The sequence below is a fragment of the Cavia porcellus genome, unplaced genomic scaffold (genome assembly GCF_034190915.1).
Source record: "Cavia porcellus strain 051 isolate PalLab524CR breed Dunkin Hartley unplaced genomic scaffold, mCavPor4.1 scaffold_1, whole genome shotgun sequence".
NCBI classification, from domain to species: Eukaryota; Metazoa; Chordata; class Mammalia; order Rodentia; family Caviidae; genus Cavia; species Cavia porcellus.
Genome location: NW_026947484.1, coordinates 233,045,960 through 233,058,184, shown reverse-complemented (window position 1 = coordinate 233,058,184; position 12,225 = coordinate 233,045,960). Strand labels below are relative to the sequence as shown.

Sequence of the window (12,225 nt, the reverse complement as noted above, 5' to 3'; positions counted from 1 at the left end):
TTTTTTAAAGCAGTGAGTCCTATAAAATTTGATTTGCTATAGTATCATCCATATTAGTCAGTTTAATAACTTACAAAAGAAAATGTTGCCTGTAAGTGAAGGAGAACCAACTTAAGCATACAGGGCAATTTATTTGCTTTCTAAAGCCAGAAGTAGATTGAATAGCCAAGCCACCAAAAGAACGGGATGTAGACCCATGGGAACAAAGACTGTGGATGTTGCCAGGACTCTGGCCTTTCTTTTCTTGGCTTCTGTCTGTGAGTTCACTTTATTCTCCTCTGCTATAGCCCAGCCTCTTCCATGTGTTGGAATGCGGCTACAGACAGTTTCTTCTGCTCTGTGGGGGAATTGGCCTACCCTTCATCACAAATCTTGAGGAAAGAACTAGTCTTGTCCCAGATCAGCCAGCTGATCCCAGGGGCTAGGAACTGATAATGCTTTCACAGATGCTAAGACTCTGGACCTGGAAATGGAGTCTGGAAGAGAGAGGGGCTTCCCAAGAGGGCCTGGAGGCTCAGGCAGGCAGTAGCACAGATGTTCATGGTATCAGCTGCCACTTTCAATCTGTGTCTGTTTGTCCTCTACAAAGCGCTATGTAAAGGATTTAGGTAGAAACGTTATCTACCTTTTCTTTAAGTTCCAGTGACATACTAAGAATGTGGCAAATGCTCTTCACATCTGTTCCATATGTAGTTAAGTTAAAGCTTACAGTTTTCCTTTTTTAGAAGGGAGGCAGGGTTTTGGATAAAATCTCACACAAGATTTGTGTAAGTAGGTCTGTGTGAAATAATAATTCAGAAGTATCCCAGGATATAATCAATGTGCTTTATAAAACAACTGAAAAAGTTGATGCTTTAAATCTTGAGGGTTCTTATTATCAGATTCATTGAAACTACAGTGGTTAAGGAAATAGAGGAAACCCTTTGGTACAGATTCTTCCTCTGATAGTTTCGTTGAATAGAGAAATTGGCAGAAGCAAGAAAATGTCATTGGTTGACCTCAAGGACCCTGGCTGTGCAGCAAGCTTCTTTTCACCCAGCCTCTCTTCTGCCCTGGAGGACAGGCTCCATTGCACAGGCTTCAGGAACATCACTGTCAGTATTCAGTAAGTGCTGGTGGATTTCAGGCCTTTGTCTGTTAGCTGTAGTAATGGATGGCACAGTACTGTTTGACCAACAGCATCTTCATCATCATTATTTTAAAAAGAGTCAGGATGTAAATAAACCTCTAAAGTTTATTTGTATAACATGTGTTTCGATTTAGCTTTATAAACAGCAGCTATAACCAACATATTAAGGGAAAGTACAGCTTTGCAAGCAGATTCCTGTATAAACGAAAGCCATGAAAGGATATTTGTTTATGAAAATTAGCATGATGTAAATTTGTTTAAAAACTAATTCTGTATTGTATCATGACATCTCGTACTAATAGACTCAAGATGTCACTCACTTGTGGAAGACATGGGCAGGTGGCAGTGGCTCTGTCCTAGTGTCCTTAGCTCACCCTGTAGGAGCTGGCTATTTCAAGAACACTGCAGTTATCCTTTTCTGACCTGACAATCAGTGCTTCTTCTTTTCACTGAGTAGAGTTAGTTAATCATAGAATATGGCCAACCGTACATTGTTGAAGGAATGTTGACAGTGTGGGCTTAAGGCTCCACAATCCTCAGCAGTGTCTCTGGAGAAGCCATCCACCTTCCCTGAGTCTATGGAAAGATCTAGAGAATGCACTTTATTTGCCAGAGTGACCGCTACAGCCTTTAGTTTCATACCTTTATAGATTTTAATAGTTTCTAAAAATAAACATTAAAACACATAAACCATATACTTTTCTATCCAATTGGACTACTTGTTGAGTGCCTGTTGTAAACAAGGCAATCCCGTTCGGGGTAACACTGGAATACGAAATGGTTGTTTATTATCTTTTAGAGTAGTGATGATACGAACCTATTAGAGATAAATACCCAAACTGCAACCCAAAACCCACCTATTTATGGCAGAGTGCCAACGCTGCAGTTAAACCTGACTATGGAGATTTTAGTTTAGAAAAAGACAACTCATACATTAGCATCTTTTGTCTAAAAGAGAAATACAATTATACTTGTGCCATAGGTTTGCCACTGCTGTTTTAGAGCATAGAGCATTTAGACATTAAGTAGAGAACAAGTACACAGTAACCCTTTGACACCCTTGCCGCACATGGCTTTTCAAGTTATGAGAGCTTGCTTTGATGATTGATTATAGGGTCTCTTTAAGCCCAGTAGCATGCTGGGATGGTAACGGTGGTCATGAGTCAGCATGTGGGGGTTCATCTTCAGCCATGCATGGTGGCACAGGTCACATAGCACAAACCTCACTTAGTATATTTAAACCTAAGATTCTGTTTTGACTATTTTTAGGTTTTATGTACCTTGTCAAAAATTAATAGCTTTTGTATAAGGAGTGTTTACATAGATCTAGGCCACCATAGGTTAATCTCAAGTCTAGTTTACTATCATTTTAAGTGTTAATTAACTAGTGCTAACCAGATTTTTGACACAATACAGAAGAGCTTCTTTGTAGTCACTCATCCCTCCAGACTGGTTTTGCTAGTAATGGTTATAGATTTGTTGTAAACCTTTTTCAATTGAGAAATACAATGGCTTTTTATTACAGTCTTCCTATGTGACCTGTGGTTTGTAACATTTTTGGTTCGGCTAATGTGTATGAGCAATTAGTTAATTGGTACCTGTATTGACACTAAGGTTCTCAACACACAAGGACCTATTTAGTGGCTGCTATCTTTCCTTGTACTAATTAGCATATCAAAAGAATACAGCATAATGATAAATTATACCAGTGTTTACTTTCATTTCCAAGGCTAATTGTTGTGTTTTTTCTTCCACGCCATTTTGATATTTGCAGAGAGCCTCAATTGAGAATAGTTATATAAATGAATCATTATGATGTAAACAGAAATATTGATTTTTAGTTTGTGAATTCATGCCTGATACCATGGTTGAGATTTGAGTTTTCTTTAATAAAATCTTTAGTCATTGACTTAAGGAGCTAAAGAAATAAACATTAGGAATCTTACTAATTGAGAGAATTTTCTATTTAATTGTATCAGTCTTAAACTGTGGACCTAGAAACAAATATTTTGCACATTTGAAAAGCAAGCAGTGGTTAATTCCATTCACTTACTCATTCTTTCCATCATTCTTGCATTAATTGTTTTTTTTTCCAGTTGGTGTGCTGTGTGCATACTTTGTTCCAGACATGGTTGGATGCAAAAATGAACACAAGAAGCTTTCAGACTCTAAGGAGTGAATTCCAATGGGGGATGTTTACCATAAGCCACAGAAACCCCTGTATAGGTTAAGTGCTGAGCCTGTACCACTATTAAATCTCAGCAAAGAATTGTGGCCTGGCTTGCTCTCTATATATGTATATATCTCACTGCCTTACACATTTTTATATAAATGCAGAAGACAATATTTAACTTTAGCATGGGAGCATCTTTTCCCTCATTTTAGCCTGTGGCAGTTTCAGATGGTACAGATAACAAGCCCTGAAAATGTATACTTGTACATTTAAAAATGTCCCTTACTGCATTATAACCATCCCTTGTTTTCCAAATGCTGCCATTAGTGGTTACAGTAATCATCTGTAATGTTAGCTTCTAAGAACCGTGGTACAAGAGCTTCTTTTCTGGTTTCCCAGATGGGAGGGAACACATGTACAAGCCTGTTAGAGTAGCAGAAACTAGAAACAGCACTGTGTGGATTTGTATTTTTGGAGCTCTTTAGGCTTATTTAAGCAAACTTAAGTATCCATTAGGAATCAAATGCCAATTCAGGGAAAACACATGTGCTACTCCAAGAGGAATAAAACATTATGGCAATTCATGAAATGAACTTCTGAAAATAACTAGTTTTATATTGAGACCTGTGTTTCATGTGATTTTTTGTAAGACATCAGATGATAAATGTTGATTATGTAAACCTGATTCCTTTTCCTTTCAGGACTTTAAGCATTTGTTTTTTACTAAAATAATAGTGAAATGGAAAGTTTAAAAGTAGGAAAGAGAAATAAATAATTACAAATGATCCATATGTGCATAGAACAAAGTTGCTGGTGAAAAGGGATTTCAGTGGTTCTTGGTATTTTGGTTTGTTTTTTGCAAGGTTTTGTGATTTGTAATCATAGCCTACAGCCTTGACCTTTCACAGGAACTCAGTACTTGGGAAATACTATTATAAAGTTAGTGTTATTTCTTTTTTACTTTTTTTCTAATGGTGACCAATCTATAAATAAGATTATTTCTGCACTCATAAAATGAATTGTTCCTGTGAATGTGATTTTTTTCCAACCTTTAGCTTCGGTAGATAATGAGTTATATGTTATATAATCAGGTAGTTTCTGTTTGTGAGAATCCTCAGTATTTTTAAACTTTCCATGCTCATTTTACAAAAAGTAAAATTCAAGGTTGATTATTTTATCATCTGTAAAAGCGCATGCAGTGAGAGCTAAGTTCACATTCGCTGGGCTTTCCTGGTAGACCACAGTTGGGGAGCAGCAAGGAGCATTCCTTACCCTCCAGACTTGACAGCAACTGTTGTAAACTAGATTCCTAGGAACCCTGGTAGTGGAGACTAAAGGTCAAGAATTACCTTACTTGTTGACTTATTTATTCATTCAGAAAACATTGGGTGGCATCCTTTTGCCAGGTAATATGTTAAGATCTGCCTCTTACCCACTCACCTTCTCCCGAAAACAATACTGTGTTTCTTCTGCCAGCTAAAAATGTATTCCAGAGTTATAAAATCATACTACTATTAAAAACTAGAGAAACACTTGTATAACCTCAAAGTTATTGATCAGGTTTATTTAACTCTGTAAAAATCTAAAGTTTTCTGTGATGAGAGAAGAAAGCCCAAAATAAAAGGTTAAAAAAAAAAAAAAAAAAACCAACTAGACTGCAAGAAAATATTTTAACACTTGGGAAATGAAAGAATTAATAAACCTACTAAATAACTACAAAGAACAAATACCTTAAAAAACATGTAATGAGTTTGATTAGGAAATTTGCAAAAATGAAATGTGTAAGAAATAAGTGAAAAGTTGCTCAGCCTCCTCATTGAATCTGGATACTGTTTTCCAGCTCTCAGATTTCCAACATTAAAAAGAATGACAGTAGCCAGCATTATCCATTTATTGTGGATGAGGGGAAACAGGCTCTCATATTGATGCTGAAATTTTTGAGCCCAAATGTGAATTGCTGCAAAATTTTCAGAAAGAAATAAATTCTATTGTAAGTTGAAAAAAAAAACTCGTAACCCAACACATTCAATTTTAATTGTCTATTAAAGAATGCAGGTCTAATCACTGAGAGATATATCTAAATACACACAAGAATATTTATTGGAACACTATCAAGTGGCTACAAATTAGGAACAACCTACAGGTCTGTTGCTAGGGAAATGGTTAAATAAAAGATAAATCCACACCGTGGAATGTTATGTGGCTATTTAAAAAGCAATTGGTAGAGTGATATGTATAATATGATCCCATTAGGGAAAACAAAGCAGAAGGTTAAAGAACTGTTTATATGCAAGTGTGTGTTTTATGAGCACAGAGAAAGAAAGCTGTTTAACACTACGAGTATTGGTTACCTTGAAGGGAAGTAGAGGCAGGGAGTGGGCTCTAAGAGCTGCTTCTTTATAAACCTCTGTGTGGTTCAACTATTAAAATAAGACTAATTTTTATAATGAAAAACTTAAGAAGTTTAAAGATAGTGGACGGAGAAGTAGCCAAAGAGTCAGGAGAATGTCGTTTTTTAGAAACCAACTAACCAGCAAACAAAGTGTCCGGAGATCAGGGCTCACCATGTCAAATACTGTTTCAGTATCAAGGAGGAAAAGGGCAGAGAAGCCGCTGCAGTGTTTAGTGGGTGGCCTGGCGGGGACTAGCCTCGAGCTGTAGTGTGTGTGGGCTGTTGTAGTGGGCTAACGGATGAGAGGGAGGGTAGTCAAGTCAAGAAGTAAAGACAGCTCATTTAAGGAGAAGGATGAGAGAGAATCAGAGGAGTATGTAGAGCCCAAAGAGATTCATTTCTTTCTTTAAAAAGTTATTTAGTTTGGGAGAGGGGAGGCTATGGCCTTTCTTATAAATACATGCTGTAGTTGTACATCGTGAGCACAGTCTGAATGTGTTCCTGCTGGTCAGGGTGAGTGTGCTGACCAGCCCTCAGACGCAGGAAGTGAGGGGATGGGGCTGCAGACAGGAGGACGTCGTGTCTGGGGTCTTCTGTGTCTGGCCACAGTGAGTCTGCACTTGAAGCTTGGACCTACTGGTGGGCTGCTGAACCCACAGGTACCTGTGAGCTGGTGTGAAAACACAGGGCAGTTTTTATATTTGACATGGAGTCACTACCATGTTACTAAGGGTTACTGATATGTGGTATGTATAAATTGACATCAACAGCTCTTAATAGTTATTTTTATTTAGTATTTAATTCAGAACTGGCAGACACTTGGTAGTTGGCAAAAATCATAAAGCAAATGGACATAAATTTCCTTAGTTTTGCTTCAGGACACTTTATGTCTCATCAGTGCTAACTTGAGTTGGTTATGACAGCCCAGTGCTGTTGTTCTTGCCTTTTAATTATAAACTACAGTAAACTAGGCTTTCTCAGGATTGTGGTTAACCTCAGCATACACGTTGGTATGTTGGTCAGTGTTGTGACACTTGGATCAATAATGGCTTTATCTTACAATGTTCTTAACTGGGCATTTAAGATACGTGCTTCTTGTTCCCATATAAGCCATCTATGATCACTTTAATAAAGTAGATGTGTCCTAATCTCTTGCCATATGCTTAATTGATGGCAATATGTTTAAATAACATAAAATACATAGAGATGGGATTAATGAAATTATGGAATAATTTAATATTTTGTTGGTGTTTTAGGATATAAGGTGTGATAATGGAAATATACTTCCTGCAGTTAGTTAGCAATATTTTTATTGAATTCTTCGTCACCACCGGTTTTACTCTTCTCGCCCACCTGAGACGTGGGGCCAAGTGAGATGGTGGGGGTCTTATGGGAGGCTGCTCAGAGACTCTGAGGGCCACCGTCCGGAAGGAGGAATGGCGGGGGCTGTTGCCAAGGACGCAGCAAGCTCCTTGGCTGGAATTAGAGAAACTGAAACCCCAGCTTCCGTGCCAGTGGACCTTATCCACGGACTCACAGAAAATGAGCACCCAGAGAGCGGTACTTATGACATTATGTTTTTCACTTTGTCTAAGGATGTAAACGAAGATCCTGGAGAAGATGTGGCCCTCCTTTCTGTCAGTTTCGAGGACACTGAAGCCACCCAGGTGTACCCCAAACTGTACTTATCACCACGAATTGAGCAGTAAGTATCAGCATCTTCACGTTATATCGCCCGGTTCTCCTGCTTGCTAACCAGTAGGAGACCCTTTGTAGTTGGCAAAAATCATAAAGCAAACAGACATAAATTTCCATAGTTTTGCTTTTTTGGCACACATGAACTGTTAAAATTATTTCTCTTTATTAATTTTTGTTTCCTTAAAAATTTATTGTAGTTGAAGTTTTGATTGTAGAGTACATATAAGATAGTATTTGCTGCTGTAATTTTTTCGTGGATTTTATTTGTGAAATTTATAGTATTCATACTGTGCCTCAGAATACTTGAGAGAAAAGTAGATAGAGGAGACCCAAAATTATGACTCTCTCCAGATGTCCCCTGGGGTTCAGATGGCTTTAACCTAAGGAATACTGCTGAACAAGTCTGACCTGACTTCTTTCATATTGGTAACTTTAAAGTTATTTGTAAAAATATAACTAGCCTCTTTAAACTATTAAGCAAAAACATTCAGAAGTTACTGACAGTAATATGAAAATCAAGCAGTTTAACAGTTTGTCTGAACTCTGTCTAATAACTGTACATAATTTCATGCAGCAGCCAGCTACGTGGTGAAGTAGTTTGGTTTCACAGTTGTGTTCCAAGTCCAGAAATGTTACTCGTCAGTAAGGAGTTTTATAAGGACCAGCTTCCCATGTGCTTATTGTTGGCTAAATGCTTTAGTAGCTTTTTCTACTTCAAAGGAGGCTGAGGTTCATAAGTAGATTTGGTTGAGAACTTCTGACAGGGCAGATTTTTCATGTGCAAAGTGAATTTTTGCAGACTCTGACATACATTATTACAGTTCGCTGTAAGTCATTTAGTCAAGGTTGGCCGATTCTGCCTGTGAGTGGATGTGGTCACCGTCCAGCATTCGTATGCTGAGCCATTTTCACTCCTTCTGGCCTTATTCGCTCTAAGTTACGATTCCCAGGCGTCCCAAACTGCCGTGCTCCGGCTCCTGTGCTTACATGTGGGAGATGGGGGATTCTCTCGTGTATGTTTGTATCCCCAGCAGCACCCAGAACAGGATTTTAGAGTAGCAGGTGCTCAGTGAACATCGTGTTTTGCGATTGAAAATACTGACCGTGGTAGTAAGAGGCTGTAGGCTGAGTTGCTCGAGGTGGCACAGTGAACTGTACGAGGCAAAGGCTCCCGAATCCAGGACACACGCTTCAAATCCAGATTCTGCCTCTCACCAGCTGGCACAGTATTTAAGATCTCTGAATTTGTGTCTTCAGTTATCCAATAGGAATAATAACAGCTATTTCATAATGTTGTTTTGAGGATCATATTGAATACTGTCAATAGAGCATTAACTGTGCTGCTGGCACTATAGCAAACATTCAGCAAATAGTCACTATTAGTGCTGTCATTATTACAGGAGCAGTTATAGCAGAAGAACAAGTGAGTGAGTGGTTAGCAGCGACAAATTGGCGCTCAGAAGGAAAGAATGGGTAAATAATTGAGCAAATTCTGGTTCTGCAGTAGCCATGCAGCACTCAGGAGGCTGAGTCAGGAGGATTCCAAGTTTGTGGCTGACATGGGCAACCGAACAAGACTGACTCAAAATAAAACTTTTAAAAAGGATTCAGAATGTAGCTCAGAGACTAAATAGCTTTATTATAAGTGGAGCCATGGGGAAAAGCCTATAGTTGCCAATAAACAAATAAATAAAGAGTTAATGAAACAATCTCAAGATGTAGGGGAAATTAATACAATAATACCTTGATTCTTGAACTTAATTTATTGTATGATTTTGGAAAAGATGGCCATGGTTGTGTTTGTGTGGGGAAGATGGCCACGGTTGTGTTTGTCAATTGATAACAGTTTGCAAACAAAAGCAAAATTTTGCCGAATGTTTCTGTTTGTGAACCATATTGTTTGCAATCAAAAGAGTTTGGTGGACTGAGGCACCTCTGTATATTGGTTATGCTGTAGATGAAAAGCTCAGAAAAACAATTTTTCCATCAGTCAAATTATTTTTCTTTAGAGTTCCTGTGCCTAGTTTGCAGATAAAATAATTTTCACTCTAGAAATCTAGGAAACAGTGAGAAAAACTAGTGAGCAAGTGTGTGCTTTGAAAGTTATTTTTGTTATTTGTAAAATCTTTCAGCAGCTCCTCCTCCTTTACGTTAAAGGCCGGGTATATCATGTCTTTCAGGTGTGTTTTCTCTTAGTACTTGCCTTTATATACTCTGTCCTTGGTCAAACTTGTCTGCAGTTTTCTCAGCCCATCTCTAGTCTGCCTCTGTGCCTTTGCAACAGCTGTTCCATATGCAGCACCCTTCTCTGAGCCCTTTTCCTGTTGAAATAGGTATTTCCCAAGGCTTTGCTCAGCTATCGTCGCTGGGAGCCATTTTCCCTAACATTGTTAGTCTGGCCTTCCCTGGGTCTGAATTTATATTAACCTTATAATTTATCACATAGGTTTAGTTTGTGATGCACATTTTTAAAATCTTTTGCTAAATTGCAAGCTACTTAGGGTAAGGAACAAGTCTTGTCATTGCTTTTTGGTTTTGTTTCTGTTTTTGTGACACGGTTTCACTGTATAGCCCAGGCTGGCTTTGAACTCACACTAATCCTGCATGCTGGAATTACTGGCTTGTGCCACTATGCCCAGGTCTTATCATTGTTTTAATACCTTGTACAAATACAACTTAGAGTGACAATTGCCTAATTGGCAGTCTTACAGGTTAAAAAGTAATTTGCATGAAAAGTTGGAAACTGCACTTAAAGGTCTTAAATGTTGCCTAGTTGCTACAAAACCACTTTGTATAACTGTATTTATACTACCAAAGTAAACAGCCAAAAGTTCTGATATTGTTTTTGTTGTTTTATTTGGAACCAGGGATTGAACTCATGACATCACACTTGCCAGGCTGGTGCTTGTGCTGCTGAGCTAAATCCCCAGCCCAGTTCTGATATTGTTAAGTGGAAGTTTTCCAAATGAGGTTTCAGAGAAGGGCTAAAATGCTAAGTAGTGAACCTGGGCGTGACTTCGTAAGGGTTTATATATTTGCTAAAGGTATTGCAGTAGTTCTCCCCCTTTCACTTTCTGAAACTCTGTCAGCTGAAATACTAAATGGAAAATTAGAGAAATAAACAACTCATCAAATTGCATGACTTTCTGAGTAGCACGATCCCACTTTATCCTGCCTGGCATACAAATCTTCCCTTCGCTTAGCATTTCCATACTGCGTGTGCTGCCTGCCTGTGAGTCACTTAGGATCTATCTTAGTTATCTTTTTGGCCATCGTGGTGTCGGAGCACTTTGTTGAAGCAATCCTTATTTTGTTTATAATGGCTCAAAAGTATAAGAACAGTGATGCTGGCATTTTACATATGTCAAAATAAAAACTGTAGATTCCTTCCTATAAATTCTCCACTTAATAAGGAAAGAATGAAAAAGTTATATGTGAGATTACTAAGATCTACAGTAAGAAAAAGTCTTTTAGTCATGGAGTGGGAGGAGAACCAAGAAGCCAACCTCTTCATGTCAGCCAGCTGGAGTCCAGGCTGGGAGACAAAAGGCACACCCACCCAGCCCTGTGAGCAACTGGCTCATTTGGAGGAACACAGGCTGAGATGATAGCTGCTGAAGTAAAAAAAAAGTAATAACTTAATGCTTGTATTGTTTGATTGGCTTTGCAGGCCTAAAGCTGGTGGTCTGAGCATCTATTTAGAGGATAACAGTATGCAATATAGCGACTATGGGGCATTTCCTTCTGACTTGTTTTTGATATTCAATATTGTTCTCTCTGTTTTGTTTGGTTCCATTTTATTGTTTTATTCTCTTTAAAATAAAGAAATAGAATAGATTAGAATAAAAAAGAAACAATAAAGTAAAGAAATAGAATAAAGAAAAAATTTTCCTATTCATGAAAGTGTAAAGAAGGAAAAAGAAATTCACGCTAGTTTTGTTGACATGCCTCAGACTGTAAAAGTTTTGTACTTACTCTATTATACTTACTGCTGTTAATTTCTTACTGTGACTTATTTACCATAGGTGTGTATATATAGAAAAAAACTGTATTTAGGGCTTGGTACTGTCTGCAGTTTCATAATCTAGGAGAGGCTTGGCACATACCCTGTGGATAAGAGGGTGCTGTTGGTTTGGTTACTGTTTTCAGTTTGGAGCATAGGACAGAAGTAGTGCCATTTTCGTAAGACCACAGCCCTTGGTGGTTTTTAAGGACGTAGTAAAGAGAGGTCGGTATTATCTTTGATACTGTGTTGAGCTCTTATTTGTCACCCATGTTTTATGATGGGCAGTCAGCTCTTAGCTACCCAATCACTGATTATAGACTCAGACACAGAATTCTTTGGGGGAGTTACAGGCAAAGGATCCTGTGTGGACCACCTAGCACTGTTACTCCCTGAGCTTATCCTAGCTCGGACTTGCACTCTTATGGCTTCTGCTGTGGCTCTTTCTAGGAGGTCCCCAGCCCTGTGCATCTGACATGCAGAGGCTCAAGGGAGACCAGTAGCCTGATCCCCAGGAGGGAAAGATTGTCATGTGAAAGCTTACATTCCCACATCTTGGTGCACTGGCAGAAGGAGAAACCTTAAGCATAGCAGAAAGCCCCCTCTGTCTGGTGATTGCTGCTCTCTCCCAGCTTGTCCAGGCACTACTGAGGTGAAGGAATTATGCTCACATTAACTAGTTCCAAAAATAGGGAAAGAAAAACGGGCTTGCCAACACATGTAGGAAAAGGGATCAATTTGTTGTATCCTAAAATTTTCTAAAGATATGAATACCAAATGTCCCCAAATTAGACAGTCCTAACAAAAGGGAACATCTGTCAGTTACATTG

The 12,225-nt window shown here is 38.5% G+C and overlaps 1 protein-coding gene across 7 annotated transcripts in view; it reads left to right on the top strand.

The window, feature by feature from the left end:
• The window catches only part of Babam2 (BRISC and BRCA1 A complex member 2), a 383,627-nt gene that overhangs the window by 204,683 nt on the left and 166,719 nt on the right, over positions 1 to 12,225 (top strand). For all 7 annotated transcript variants that reach the window (XR_010040993.1, XM_063230452.1, XM_063230445.1 and 4 more), the window contains one exon: positions 7,290 to 7,399. Coding sequence is in view for 6 of the 7 variants with exons in the window: in XM_063230452.1 (XP_063086522.1) it covers positions 7,290 to 7,399 (110 nt within the window). In the remaining variant the exon portion in view is untranslated. The remainder of the gene's footprint in view (positions 1 to 7,289; positions 7,400 to 12,225) is intronic.